Consider the following 16118-nt stretch of genomic DNA (forward strand, 5'->3'; position numbering starts at 1 on the left):
TATTTATAATAATTATTCGGAATTATAAATAATGACTACACTATTCTCAAGAATTAGTAATAATCTATGAATTTTAGTTGAATTTTATCTTTCGTCAGTTTCGATAAATAAAGACTATTACATTCTCATTTTTGTTTGTTATTGTCCGATGAATCTGTACGTTACTGATCAGTAAGATGGAAAACAATTTTCTATTTTAAATAAAGAAAATAAAACAATAACTATTTATCAAGTTGTGAAACAACAAAGAAAGTTAAGTGCGTAAAAAACGACAATTGAAAATAATCTACAATTTATTTCACTTGCTGAAAAAAGTGAAAAAATAAGTGACAAAATACATCTAACCTTCGTTTCATTGTTGCTGGCGATGATTGCTGTCTGTCACTGGTAAACTTTCCCATTTTTTATTTAAAAAAAAAAATGTTTTGAATTATTAATTTACTGTACTTTTTCTTTAGATACACACATTTACTTAAAAATAATTTTTAAATGACAACAACATCATTTGATGAATTGACAATTTTGACGTGCGAGAATTCTATATAGATTTTTGTGAAATTAAAGACTTTTGGTGAAGGACAATGTTAGAGTGCATTTGTCAAAGGTATAATTACACTGAGAAATTGAAGAAATTAGTAGAATTATTAAAATGACGAAGAATAATAGTGACATTAATGCTCAAACTCACGAAACCTTGAGAAATAATTTTGAAGGTTATGACGGAGTCGATGAGCTGTCAAAATATGTGTCAAAACGGCGAGAAATGCATGTGCTTGTGGCGTGGAAATGAACGTGTTTCTTTTACATTTGAAGATCCATTAAATGGATGTATTAAAAAATTGAGCAATGTCAAGGAGCATATTTTTCTTGCGACATCAACATTCGACTTGTATCATGGAACAGTTTTATGCGAGACAAATCCATCGTCTGATACTATTTTGTTCTCGATTACGTTTAAAAGAGCTCAATTTTATGCTGTTGATATAGATGCTAATAGTGAATATTTATTTATAGTTAATGCCGATGGCCATGTCTTGAAAATAAATCCCCAGGATCTTAATATTGTACAGACTATTATTCTTAAGGATGACATTAAATTCTGTTGCCATGGGTATGTATTTATTTACTATTTATTTTTATTACTTACTTATTATTTTTATAAAAGAATAAGTTTTTATTATTTTCATTACACAGAATTCCATTTATTATTTTGTAAATAACAAATTTTTATATTTTCAAGAATATACATAAAATTGAAATTATTGAATTTTTTGGAAGAATTTTAAAAATAATTTAATTTTCCCTGGAATTCAATTAAAATTGTATTTAAAATAATTGAATTGCAGCGAAAATTTAATTATTTTTAAAAATACATAATTGAATTATTAAATTGAACTCCTATGCAAAATTCAATTATTTTTAAAAATAATTAAATTTGCTCGGAGAATTTTTACAAAATTTTTAAAATAAATTGAAATTTTTGAAAAATTAATTAAAGTTGTATTCATAATAAATTAAATCCTGATAAGAATTTTATTATTTATATAAAAATAATTGAATTTTTTAGGAAGTTATTATTATTTATAAATTGATTAAAGAATTTTGTTACAATTATTGAAAGTAATTGAATTCTTCATAAAATTCAATTATTTTAAACATTTAAAAAGTTAGGAAACAAAAAAGCAAACAATTATTAATATAGATTATTTTATAACGAATCCTAATTTTACAGTTACGAGCAGGATAATGAGATATCGAAAATAAAAACAATAGCTGTTAATGATGATTCAGCTCTCTTTGCAACTGAGAATGGACAACTTTGGGCGAGTGGTAATCATCCGGAATTGGAAATAAATTCCGTGGAACCAAAAAAAGTGATATTTTTCGAAGGAAGAGTTGTATTCGATTTGGCGTGTGGCTTTAATTTTCATGCCGTTATTGTTAGAAAAATTAATCGTACACTAAAAGAAGACACGGACAGTGAAAATGAACTCGACGATCAAGTATTTGTAAAATCATGTCCACAATGTTTGAATAATGCAATGATTAGTCCAGTGAGTGTGGCATCATCAGACACTTATCCCATGGGACATCACGTTCAAAATTTCAGCGATCGTTCTTCAAATTCATTGAGCGCAATTTCAAGTGCAAGTAAAGATGATGTTCTAATTTGTAGTGTCTCGGAGAATTTGAGCAATTATCACGAGCCACTTGTCAATGGAATTTCCGAATCGGAGAAAAAGAATGTCATGTTCATCAATACAGAGGCGGCGAAACAATTTTTAACACGACAATTGTCCTGGGTTTCATCCTATGGAAGTGGAAAGGACGAAATATATATTGACGGTGCCGATAATCCGACAAATTTGCTAAAACAAAATGTTTCAAATATGGCAAATTTAGTGTACGAGGGTGTGAAAACGGTGGGCGATAAAGTTGCGACATTATCTAGACATGTGAGTGGAAGTTCAGATGTTAATGATCAAGAGAATGAGAAAGATTTGGCTAAAATTGAGGAGAATAAACGAACGCAGAGTAGTTTAATTCATAGTTTGCGATGTGAGGAATTTCCCTGGTCATCGAGCGCTGGATCGTCGGAGCATGAACTCTCTCAACAGGGTTTAAATGAAAGGATTAATCTCCTTGTTCGCGAGGGTAATAATTTACTGTCAACTGAACTTTGGACCTGGGGTGATGTGAAACACGGTCAATTGGGAACTGGTGACACTGTTAAACGACCGAGACCAGTTTTAGTGACAAAATTATCGCAAACTGGTGTTAAAAAAATATCCTGCGGCTCGTTTCACACAGTTGCGATAACACTCGACGGCCGAGTATTCACCTGGGGTAGAAATAATTGCAAGCAAACCGCAAATGAATGGAATTCCTGTCAAAGTGCTCCTCTAATGTTCACCACGTCAAGAGTTTCAAAATTATCGAATTATCCCAGTAATGAGAGAGCAAAGGACATGTCAGCTGGAACTGAACACACTTTTATTTTAATGCAACCGGCCTTATTACTTTTTCTCGGAAGATTTCATTATTCCTACGATGGTGTCAAGTGAGTAGATATTTACAAAGTTGCCACAGGTCAGGGAATTCAGGGAAAAGTCAGGGATTTGATTTGATCCCCTTCTTTGTGTTTTGTAATAATATTCTTATAAGTTGTTGATAATTTTCAAATATATTTTATTTTTTCTTTAAAATAATTTTTTATTTTCTTTTACAGTAAAATTGATTCATCGAGTGAATTATGTGGAGTTTATGACGCTTCAAATGTTGAGGATTTCTCATGGAATAGTTTGAGTCGTATTCTATGCTCGGGACCGTTCAGCTGTTGTACAACAACAAGTCCATCGGCAAACGAAATATCCGAGGATTTCATAAATGAACAAATATTTCTCGAAGAATTAATATCATTTTATCAACATTTAATTCGACCATTTCAAAAAAAGGGCGCTGCGGCAAATGAATCGAATGTTTATGAAACACTTTGTCGATGTTACACTGAATTAATGAATATCACGGCATTAAATGTTCAAAGTTTATCCGATTATTATAATAATATGGGAAAAACTTATGAAGTTACAATTATTGCAAATGTCGATGAATGTGTCGCTATTTATAAATATTATTTAAATGCTATTTGTGATGTTATATCGCTCAGTGGTTTTACGCATATTGCAAGAATAATTGAACTACCTCAGGCAATGCCAAAAAAATTACACGATTTAAAAGCACTGGGAACGAGGAAAATTAATAATGAAAATGTTATTGCAACTTCATTGCAAAATCCATTGTTTGGTCTCAATAGATATAAAACGATGATAAATAATTTAATAAAGTGTAATGGTTCAAAAATGGGTATTGAACGACTCAAGGAGGCATTAAGTAAATGGGAGAGGATTATTGATGAACAAGAGAAACGACAGAGAGAAGCTGAGATTACGAAACAATTTTGGGAAGGATCGGGAAAGTTGATTGAATTATTGAGATCGCCAGAGAGAAGATTAATTAGAGAGTCGAGAACTCATCCAATATCGGTATTGAATTCGGGAAGATTTACAACTCATTGGTTTGTTTTATTGACTGATATTTTTATTCATATCACTGGAAGTTCGCATGTTTCTTATCCACTGCCAACACTGTGGGTGGAACCTCTTCAGGATTCAGATACACTACAGGTAAATAAAAACTAAAAGTTAAAAATAAAATATAAACATTAAAATTAAAATTAAAATTAAAATAAAAACAAAAATAAATCATAAAAATAACAAATACTTCAAAATTGACTTTAGAATGAAAAATTTTTTTTTTAATTTAAAAATTAAATCCTAATTAGATTATTTTTTCAGAATGCACTATCAGTGACAACACCGGAAAGTAATATTACACTTTATGCTCCTACGGCTGTGGCGAAAAATGAATGGATGCAATCGCTTCATGCAGCGATAAATTGCAGTTTACCGAGAGTCGTTGGCCATAAGCCACCAATGGCTCGAAATAGTACCTTCACATTTACAAAGCATCCAGTTTATAAGGATGCTAAATATACGGGTAATAATAATTTATAAAATTTGTAATCGTAAACATTTTAAATTACGCTAATTTTTCAAAATTGCAAGGCTCGAACCAGTGAAAGTACTTAAAAATACGGACTTTACGGACTAAAAATGAAACATTACGGACCATTACGGACCAATTACTGACAAAAATTCTCATAAAGAATTTTATCAACAAATTTTTAAATAATTGAATTCTTTCGACGAATTTTAATAAAATTTTTAAGAATAATTACATTTTTCGAGAAATTTGATTAAAATTGTCTTAAAAATAATTAAAATTCTGCGATGAGTTTTATTATTTGTGAAAATAATTGAATCCCTAAGAAGAAGTTTATTATTATTAAACAGTATTCAATTTTTGCGAAGAATATTATTATTCTTGAGAATAATTGAATTTTTCCAATAATTTGTAACTTTTACAAAATTAAATTTTTTTTTCGTATTTTTAACTAAAATTATTCTGTAAATGCATTATTTTTAATAATTTTTGAAAAAGTTCATTGAGAATTTTCAAAATTATTTGTTTACAAAATTTCAATTATTCGTAAATTTTTCGATAATTTTAGATTTTTTACCAAACAGTTGAGACTATTAAATAAGTAAAGTATTTTCCAAGAGCACAAAAATAATGAAGCTAAATCCCATAAAAGAGAGGAAAAAATGTTAAATTTTAAGAAATTCGGATTTTTGAATTTTTGATAATTTTCGATAACTTTAGATTTTTTAACAAAGAGTTGAGACTATTAAATAAGTAAAGTATTTTCCAAGAGCACAAAAATAATAAAGCTGAATCCCATAAAAGAGAGGAAAAAATGTTGAATTTTAAGAAATTCGGATTTTTTAATTTTTGATAATTTTCGATAACTTTAGATTTTTTAACAAAGAGTTGAGACTATTAAATAAGTAAAGTATTTTCCAAGAGCACAAAAATAATAAAGCTAAATGCTATAAAAGAGAAGAAAAAATTTTGACTTTAAAAAAAATTGGTTTTTCGAAATTTCGATAATTTTTAATAATTTTAAATTTTTAACCAAAGGGCTGAGATAAAAAATTAGGTAAAGTTTTTTTGAAAAGCACAAAAATAATGAAGCTAAATGCTATAAAAGAGAAGACAAAATGTTGAATTTTAAGAAATTCGGATTTTTGATAATTTTCGATAATTTTAGATTTTTTTACCAAAGATTCGAGACTACTAAATAAGTAAAGTATTTTTTAAGAGCACAAAAATAATGAAGCTAAATGCCATAAAAGAAAAGAGAAAATGTTGAATTTTAAAAAAACCGGATTTTTGAATTTTTAATAATTTTCGATAATTTTAAATTTTTAACCAAAGGGCTGAGATAAAAAATTAGGTAAAGTATTTTTGAAAAGCACAAAAATAATGAAGCTAAATGCTATAAAAGAGAAGAAAAAATGTTGAATTTTAAGAAATTCGGATTTTTGAATTTTTGATAATTTTCGATAATTTTAAATTTTTAACCAAAGGGCTGAGATAAAAAATTAGGTAAAGTATTTTTGAAAAGGACAAAAATAATGAAGCTAAATGCTATAAAAGAGAAGAAAAAATGTTGAATTTTAAGAAATTCGGATTTTTGAATTTTTGATAATTTTCGATAATTTTAAATTTTTAACCAAAGGGCTGAGATAAAAAATTAGGTAAAGTATTTTTGAAAAGCACAAAAATAATGAAGCTAAATGCTATAAAAGAGAAGACAAAATGTTGAATTTTAAGAAATTCGGATTTTTGAATTTTTGATAATTTTCGATAATTTTAGATTTTTTACCAAAGATTCGAGACTACTAAATAAGTAAAGTATTTTTTAAGAGCACAAAAATAATGAAGCTAAATGCCATAAAAGAAAAGAAAAAATGTTGAATTTTAAAAAAACCGGATTTTTGAATTTTTAATAATTTTCGATAATTTTAAATTTTTAACCAAAGGGCTGAGATAAAAAATTAGGTAAAGTATTTTTGAAAAGCACAAAAATAATGAAGCTAAATGCTATAAAAGAGAAGAAAAAATGTTGAATTTTAAGAAATTCGGATTTTTGAATTTTTGATAATTTTCGATAATTTTAAATTTTTAACTAAAGGGCTGAGATAAAAAATTAGGTAAAGTATTTTTGAAAAGCACAAAAATAATGAAGCTAAATGCTATAAAAGAGAAGAAAAAATGTTGAATTTTAAGAAATTCGGATTTTTGAATTTTTGATAATTTTCGATAACTTTAGATTTTTTAACAAAGAGTTGAGACTATTAAATAAGTAGCGTATTTTCCAAGAGCACAAAAATAATAAAGCTGAATCCCATAAAAGAGAAGAAAAAATGTTGAATTTTAAGAAATTCGGATTTTTGAATTTTTGATAATTTTCGATAATTTTAAATTTTTAACTAAAGGGCTGAGATAAAAAATTAGGTAAAGTATTTTTGAAAAGCACAAAAATAATGAAGCTAAATGCTATAAAAGAGAAGAAAAAATGTTGAATTTTAAGAAATTCGGATTTTTGAATTTTTGATAATTTTCGATAATTTTAAATTTTTAACCAAAGGGCTGAGATAAAAAATTAGGTAAAGTATTTTTGAAAAGCACAAAAATAATGAAGCTAAATGCTATAAAAGAGAAGAAAAAATGTTGAATTTTAAGAAATTCGGATTTTTGAATTTTTGATAATTTTCGATAATTTTAGATTTTTTACCAAAGATTCGAGACTACTAAATAAGTAAAGTATTTTTTAAGAGCACAAAAATAATGAAGCTAAATGCCATAAAAGAAAAGAAAAAATGTTGAATTTTAAAAAAACCGGATTTTTGAATTTTTAATAATTTTCGATAATTTTAAATTTTTAACCAAAGGGCTGAGATAAAAAATTAGGTAAAGTATTTTTGAAAAGCACAAAAATAATGAAGCTAAATGCTATAAAAGAGAAGAAAAAATGTTGAATTTTAAGAAATTCGGATTTTTGAATTTTTGATAATTTTCGATAATTTTAAATTTTTAACTAAAGGGCTGAGATAAAAAATTAGGTAAAGTATTTTTGAAAAGCACAAAAATAATGAAGCTAAATGCTATAAAAGAGAAGAAAAAATGTTGAATTTTAAGAAATTCGGATTTTTGAATTTTTGATAATTTTCGATAACTTTAGATTTTTTAACAAAGAGTTGAGACTATTAAATAAGTAAAGTATTTTCCAAGAGCACAAAAATAATAAAGCTGAATCCCATAAAAGAGAAGAAAAAATGTTGAATTTTAAGAAATTCGGATTTTTGAATTTTTGATAATTTTCGATAATTTTAGATTTTTTACCAAAGAATCGAGACTATTAAATAAGTAAAGTATTTTCCAAGAGCACAAAAATAATGAAGCTAAATCCCATAAAAGAGAGAAAAAAAGGCTAAATTTTAAGAAATCCGGATTTTTGAATTTTTAATAATTTTCGATAATTTTAGATTTTTTAACAAAGAGTTCTGTCTATTAAATAAGTAAAGTATTTCCCAAGAGCACAAAAATAATGAAGCTGAATCCCATAAAAGAGAGGAAAAAATGTTGAATTTTAAGAAATTCGGATTTTTGAATTTTTGATATTTTTCGATAATTTTAGATTTTTTACCAAAGAGTCGAGACTATTAAAGAAGTAAAGTATTTTTTAAGAGCACAAAAATAATGAAGCTAAATGCCATAAAAGAAAAGAGAAAATGTTGAATTTTAAGAAATTCGGATTTTTGAATTTTTGATAATTTTCGATAATTTTAGATTTTTACCAAAAAGTAAAGTAAAGTAAAGTGTTTTTAAAGAGCCCAAAAATAATGAAATTAGATTTAAAATTCCACTGGAATTTCGTAAAAATTTGACCTGGAAATCATGGAAAATGTATGGAATTTTAAATGCGGATTTCTGTAGGAATCCTGTAAAAATAATTGATCTTCTGCTATTAGTTTTATTATTTATAAAAATAATTGAATGATTGGGAATAAATTTGTAAAAAATTTTTAAATAATTGAATTTCTGTGATATTATTATTGTATGAAAATAATTGAAGGTTTGAGTAGAATTTTATTAATTTTTTTTAAATGATGAAATTCTTTTGGAAAATTTTATTAAAATAATTGATATAAAAAGTGATTAAATTGAGGAAAATTTTTGAAAATAATTGAATTTTAGAGAAGTATTTAATTATTTTTAAAAATAATTGAAATTTTGACGAGAATTTTTTAAGATTTTTGAACATAATTGAATTTTTGCGAAGAATTTTATTACTTTTGAAAATAATTAAATTTCTTGCGAAGAATTTTATTACTTTTGAAAATATTTGAATCGTACAATTTACGAACTTCTTGTTTTCTTCTTAATCAAATTACGGACTTTACAGTCCTTTTTTAAAAAAAACTGACTTTTACGGACTTGAAGCAAATTTACGGACCTACTTCGAGCCCCGAAATTGAAAAAAATTGTTCTACAAACTATACTTGAAATTGTAAATTTAATGTTCTTTAGGTCGCTGGTTTAATGGGAAACCAGACACAGATGAATCTTATGGTCAAATGGATTGGCCCGATGGTAGAATGTATAAAGGACAATTTTCCAAAGGTGTTATAAATGGTTATGGAACAATGCACAATTTGACGCAAGGAATTTATAAGGGCCAGTGGAAGGACGGACAACAAAATGGTTATGGAACTATGAAGTAATTTATCATTTTATTGCTTTAAATCAAAGTTTTCTTCATTTAATTTAATTCTCTTTTCCTTTTTAATTTAAGGTACATGAATGGAGATGTTTACGAAGGATATTTCAAAGATGGGAGTCCGCATGGTCATGGGACGAAAAAAGAAGGTCATTTTATGGCTTCTGCCGCCTCTGTCTATATTGGAGAATGGGTGTCCGGAGTAAAACAAGGCTACGGAATCATGGATGATATTATAACGGGTAATAATATTTTTTTCGATATTTATTTTGCCTAATTTTTCAAATCTTATTATTTCTATTTCAATTTTAATGAAAATTATAAAATGAAGTCAGTTAATTTAAAAATTAAATTATGAAACGAATTAATTGAAAAATTGAAATATGTAATGAATTCATTTAAAAATTAAAATACGAAATGAATTAATTCAAAAAGTAAAATATGAAATGACTTCATTTTAAAATTAAAATCTGAAACGAATTAATTTATTTAACAGTTTCAATTCAATTAAAAAGAATATTTAAATTGAAAAGCAAAATTTGTAGCATCAAGAAATAAATTCTAATAGGAGGAGGAATATTTTAATTTTCATCAATTTATTTAAAATAAGCATCACTTATTTTATTTTTAGGTGAAAAATATATAGGCTCTTGGAGCAATAATATGAAACATGGCTGTGGATTAATTGTGACATTAGATGGAATTTACTACGAAGGTGTCTTCGTTCAAGATGTTTTAACGGTAATTTAAATTTTTTTCGAAAATACCTATCTTTTATATAAAAATTTAATTCAATTACTTTTAATAATCCAATTGATTAAAACTATCGACTGAATTTTAATTTTCAAGGGTTATGGCGTGATGGTTTTCGAGGATGGCACACATTACGAAGGAGAATTCAAATCGGCTGGTATTTTTTGTGGAAAAGGGACTTTAACATTTTTCAGTGGCGATAAATTAGAGGGAAATTTAAGTGGAGCTTGGAATGAGGGAATTAAAGTTAACGCGACATTGCATATCAAAAAAGCTAATGACAATTCGCATAATACACCTAAACCAACGTAAGATTTTTTTCCAAAATATTTTCTATTTTCTTTCCGATAATAATTATTTATTTTTTTGTATAATTTTTTAAAAAATAGATTTCAATTTATATATTAAATTAATTTCATTAATTTAATATGTAATTTATTTAATTTCATTAATTTAATCTAAGTAATTGAATTTAATTAATAATCAATTTTATTCAACGCAGTTGCTTTGGAAAATTATTCACACCACCGGAATTACCAAAATCATTTGGAAAACTTTGTGTGCCTCCTGATCAAAAATGGAAAGCAATATTTCGTCACTGTTATCAGCAGCTCGATGTACCTGAACCTGGAAATAAAAGTGCAGTTAAATTCAATGAAACACAAAAATTATGGGACAATGTTGCGGTTATTATTTCAAATTCATATCATAAGAAATTGAAATTTAGTAAAACAACAAAAGACTCAATGAAAAATGAAGTGGCAATAGATACTTTATCAAAAATACCAGATTTTGGAAGAGATAAATTAAATTTAACAATTTATGATGAAATTCATCAATATTTGTCGATAGCATTTGAAAGTAGTCATCATCCATTGGGAAAATTATTAACGGAACTCACAACAGTTTATACTGCCACTTATGGAGGAGTGAGAGTTCATCCGTTATTAAAAACTCATGCAGTTAATGAATTAAGAAGTCTCACTACAAGAATTTATGAAATTATTACTCTATTCTTTCCGGCAATGCCAGAAAATGGTGGTGAATGTCTATCGGTAATTGAGAAACTTGAGGATGTCAAAGAAATGTCGTCTGATGAAACGAATAAGGGAGAATTATCTAAACCGCAGGAATTAGAGGAACGGTGAGAATATAGATAAAAAATTAATTATGGAAAATTTATTATATTTATTTCATTTAATTCTTTTATTTATTTCCGTTTTTAGAAAAGTGAGAATTGATGCAGCAATTTTGCATCCAGTTTTGCTTCCAAGAGTTCATTCAGCTCTATTTTTCCTCTACGCTTTGGATAATAAAAAGGACGACGATGCTTATTGGAAGCGACTAATTAAATGGAATAAGCAACCCGATAGTACTTTAACATCTTTTCTAGGCATTGATCAGTAAGTTTTTTTCTCAAACATAAATTCACTTCAAATTTACTCAAAAGAAATTATTTATTACTATTATTAATTTTTATTCTAAACTAGCAAATGTTAATGAAACGTGGTATTCAATTTATTATTGTTATGCAAATTACAACATTTTTTATTTTTAAATATAAATTTTTAAATAAGTTCATAATCAAAATTTAGAAAATTAACTTATTAAGTACAAAATTAATTATAATTAGGTATTATTATTCATATTTTAAAAAATTTTAATATAATTCTTCGCAAGAATTAAATTATTTTTTTAAATAGTAAAATCTTTGCAAAAATTTAATTATTTTAAATAAAATTACGCGAAGAATTTCGTTATAAAGAATTCGTTATTAAATTTGTCAAAAGAATTCAATTACTTTCTAAAACTTTAATAAATCCTTTCGAAACAATTCAATGATTTTTATAAATAGTAGAACTCTTTGCAGTACTTCAATTATTTTCAAAAACAATTTTAATTGAATTCCTCGGAAGAATTCAATTTTTAAAAAAAATTTTGATATATTTCGAATAAATTCAATTATTTTCTAATATTTTAATAAATCTTTCGAAACAATTCAATTATTTTTATAAGTAGTAAAATTCTTTGCAAGTATTCAATATTATTTTTATAAATAGTAAAATTTCTTTGCAGGGATTTAATTATTTACAAAACAATTTTAATTGAATTCCTCGAAAGAATTCTGAATATTTTTAAATATTTCCATAAAATTCAGTTATTTCATAAAATTTTAATAAATTCTTCGAAGTAATTAAACTATTTTTATAAATACTAAAATTCTTTGCAGGAATTAAATTATTTTTAATTAAATTTCTATAAAATTATACGAAAGAATTTTATTATTTATTTTAGGAACAATTCCTCGCGAGAATTCAATTATTTTCCTAAATAATAAAATTCTTCGAAGGAATTCTATTATTATCATATTTTTTTATTAAATTCTTTGCAATAATTCGATGATTTTCAATACATTAATTTTAAACATGAAAATATTTGAAAAGAAAAATTATGAAAAAAGTTAAGAAACAAAAAAGCAAACTACAACTAAATTTATTTCTTTGTCTTTCTTTATCTTTATAAATAAAATTATTTATTTAATATTTATTCTAATTGTGAACATTTTCTAACGTTATTAAATACTTTTCAGAATATTCGGCGAAAGTAACTCAGTTGAACAAGATTCTAAAGAACCACTATTTAGTAAGGCAATTGAAACTTTGCAACAATTGAAGACAACATTTACGCCCTTGGAGAAATTGAAAGTAGTTCATAATACAGTGAAGCAAGTGGAGCAGGTAAAAATTTCTTAATGCGAATTAATTAATTATTAATTATTATTAATTATTATTAATTATTTTTAGAAAAGTATTTACATTCGTATTTAAATTGTATAATTTAATTTTTTTCAGGTGGCTAAAGCGAAAATGGGTTCTTCCTATAATTTAATAATGGACGATCTGTTTCCTGCTTTTATTTACGTGGTAGTAAGAGCTAGTGTTCTTCAGTTGGGAAGCGAGATTAATTTTATTACCGATTTCATTCAAGACTCACGTTTAGAGAATGGCAAATTTGATTTTGCATTCACCACTCTCACGGTAAAGAGAAAATATTTACATTTCAACGTAAACTTAAGATAGTAAATTAAAGAGTAAAATTAAAATAGTAAATTAAATAGTAAAATTAAAATAGTAAATTAAATAGTAAAATTAAAATAGTAAAATTAAAATACTAAATTAAATAGTAAAATTAAATAGTAAATTAAAAAAGATTATTAAATAACTCAATTTCGAGATAATTTAATTTTTATTCAAATTTACTTTATTTGCAAATTTTCAATTTACATTATTAATAAATTCACCTTATTTGTAATTTAAATTTAATTAATTTAATTTTAATTTATTTTATTTAATTTATTCAATTTATGTTCAAATTTTCAAAATTTGTTAAAAATATGTGATTTAAGAAGAAAATTGTTTTCAGGGCTCTTATCATTACATTCTTCACGAGAAGATGACAAACGAATGATGCAGAGAAAGTGGAGTTTTGTCTGCTGTGCAAACTGTGAGAGCATCTAAAAAACTATGAACAATATTTTCTTCAAAGCAAAGCCAATGACTTCTGTGATTATAGAGATATCAGGCTATTAGAACCTTATTATTTTTATCTACATAGAACAGAACAATAGCAACAAAAATATGTGCCAGGAACAGAGTCCAATTGTGTTATATTTTGCATACACTTAAATATTTTTTCAAATTGGTACAAAAACCTTACCAATTTTAAAAAAAACTGATCTAGTCCCTCTTTCATCGACTAAAAAAATCGAAGATTTTCATTTCTTGAATTTAATTTTCTTGACTATGATTTAAAAATGAAAATTGAATTAATTATACACATATACGTAAGTAGTTTTTACTTTTTGTTTTTAATAATTCTTAATAATTAATAATTCTTAATAATTTTTAATAATTTAGTTAACTTTTATTACATTACTTAATTTATATCTTGATAATGATAAAATCAAAAATTCCCCAAAAAAAAGGATGTACAAAAGAAATGAATCTTTGAATAGTGTTACATTTTGATCTTCCTTTTTTAAAATTTTAATTAAGCTCAATTACGTACAAAATACTTATAGTACTTGTAGGCTTTTAATCACATTAAGTGTTGAAAAATGAAGAGATGTAGTCTATTTAAAAAAAGAAAAAAAATTCAAAAGGTAAACGGATTTAATATAAGCGCTGGAAAAAATGCAGCATGAAATATTGTGCAATAACTTATTCATTCCATATTTTCATATTCACATGTTGATCATGATATCAAATGTATTATTAACATTCCATACATCTGACTATTATTTTTTAATCTATACTTGGAAATTATTTCAATATACTCCGATTTAGTTTTATAAATAAATCAGTATTTATTTCCAATATACTATAAGTAAACACTGTTAATAAAAATCTTTAAATGCTGAAGTTTGTGTAATTGTTCAATATCTTGTGTGAAAAATTAATCCATATTTCTCCTTCTGTAAATTTTATTTAAAGGTAAACCTTTAAATAAAATTTATTTATTTTTTTTAAATTTATTTAATTTATTATTTTTTAATATTATTATTAATTTATTATTATAAATTTATTATTATTTATATATACTAAATTATAATATTATGATAAATAATATTATAAATAATAATAAATTGTATAAATTGTATTCAAACGTTTAATTATTAACAAAAGTTTTTTATAATTATTGTTATTTTCTATTTTTCTTATTATTATTATTATTATTATTATTATTATTATTATTATTATTATTATTATTATTATTATTTTAGTTTGTATTTAAATCCGTTTTCCTTGTTTCCTTGTTTACTGATTTTAAATTTCGCGCCATGCGCAGTGTTTTATTTTATTATTGTTTATTATTATTATAATCAATATTATTACTATTATTATTTTATTAATTATTATTATTTGTTATTTTTATGAAAAGTTATATTATTTAAATCAATAATTTTGTATTAATGAATTTCAAATTTCGCGCCATGCGCAGTAGCGTTCATTTTACGAACGCAGAGTTTTTTTTTTATTTCAGGTTGGCAAGCATGGTTTCAGCCATATTGAGTAATGGCGTCTGACGGCGTCACAAGTGAAAAACTTTTACTCTCCGTATTCGTATTAATCTTCGATATAGTTTTCCATAATTATGAAAAATCTGTGATGAATCATTTATTTGATTGACGATGCATCGAATTGATGAATAATTTAATGAAGAAAGTCAGTATTTGTTTGAAATATGAAGTAGAAGAAAAGGTATAAAATTTTCCTTTACTTTTTTTTGTTTTCTCTGATCTGATTATATTTCTATAATTTTTCACTATATTGTATATTATTGTAACAAAATACGATTGAAATTTTCGTTTTTTTCACATTATTGATTATTGGGGGCCGTTTATTAAACCACGTATAGTATTTGGAGAGGGTGGGTGGGGTCGGGTAACTACGATAAGAGGAGAAAATGGCGCCAAAACATGTAATTTTGCAAAGAATATTGACAACATATTTTAAAGCGAAGATTATAGGTTTGTGTGTGAATGATTGATCGGATTGATCTGATCGATCAATGTAATCAATTATTGAAGGCGTACGTATACAATAAGTGGATATGTGCTATGTTAAATGCACGATGCGTAATCCCTTATTGCATAGAGTTTCAATTATTATCATAACCTCAAAAAACATTTTTTTTTTGTTCATGTCGATAATATTTTTGTGCAATTGTCAAGAACTTTGTTGAAGGCGTTGAAGGGGACAAATTCTAATAATTATTTTGCTCGTACTTTAAGGTAACATTAAATATTTCTTGTGAATATTTTTATGTTGCCTCAGAGTGAGAAAAATATTTGCATTTGTTCTCTATAGATTTTCGAAAAGTGCGAAAGAATATTGAAAAGAATTTTTTTTTTGAGGTTATGATAATAATAATAAAACGCAGTCAGTGAATTGAAATTCTGAATTGGGAATTAATAAAATAGATTCAACATTATTAAGTATTTAATTAAATTGGTATAAAAAAAATACAAGAAATTTAATAATAATATCAAAATAAAATAAATAATTATCAAAAACATTTAAAATACAAAATAAATAATTTAAGGAAGAATCTGAAG

General features: G+C 25.2%; 2 protein-coding genes across 4 annotated transcripts in view; both read left to right on the forward strand.

Annotated features, from left to right (window-relative positions):
* The first annotated feature begins 153 nt into the window (after nucleotides 1–153).
* On the forward strand, nucleotides 154–13838 carry LOC122501980 (alsin). Its single transcript, XM_043611801.1, has 14 exons — nucleotides 154–387; nucleotides 459–1111; nucleotides 1733–3061; nucleotides 3230–4184; nucleotides 4356–4557; nucleotides 9058–9247; nucleotides 9323–9489; nucleotides 9879–9988; nucleotides 10097–10308; nucleotides 10503–11144; nucleotides 11227–11403; nucleotides 12591–12738; nucleotides 12853–13038; nucleotides 13424–13838. The coding sequence occupies exons 2-14, from the start codon at nucleotides 717–719 to the stop codon at nucleotides 13466–13468; spliced, it is 4758 nt and encodes a 1585-aa protein (XP_043467736.1). The 5' UTR covers nucleotides 154–387; nucleotides 459–716; the 3' UTR covers nucleotides 13469–13838.
* A 1293-nt stretch (nucleotides 13839–15131) lies between these two features.
* LOC122501985 (blood vessel epicardial substance-like) overlaps nucleotides 15132–16118 on the forward strand; it is a 187111-nt gene continuing 186124 nt past the window's right edge. For all 3 annotated transcript variants that reach the window (XM_043611806.1, XM_043611808.1, XM_043611809.1), the window contains exon 1: nucleotides 15132–15261. The gene's annotated coding sequence lies outside the window, so the exon portion shown is untranslated. The remainder of the gene's footprint in view (nucleotides 15262–16118) is intronic.

This window comes from Leptopilina heterotoma, unplaced genomic scaffold (assembly GCF_015476425.1).
Source record: "Leptopilina heterotoma isolate Lh14 unplaced genomic scaffold, ASM1547642v1 Lhet_22, whole genome shotgun sequence".
In the NCBI taxonomy this organism is placed as follows: Eukaryota; Metazoa; Arthropoda; class Insecta; order Hymenoptera; family Figitidae; genus Leptopilina; species Leptopilina heterotoma.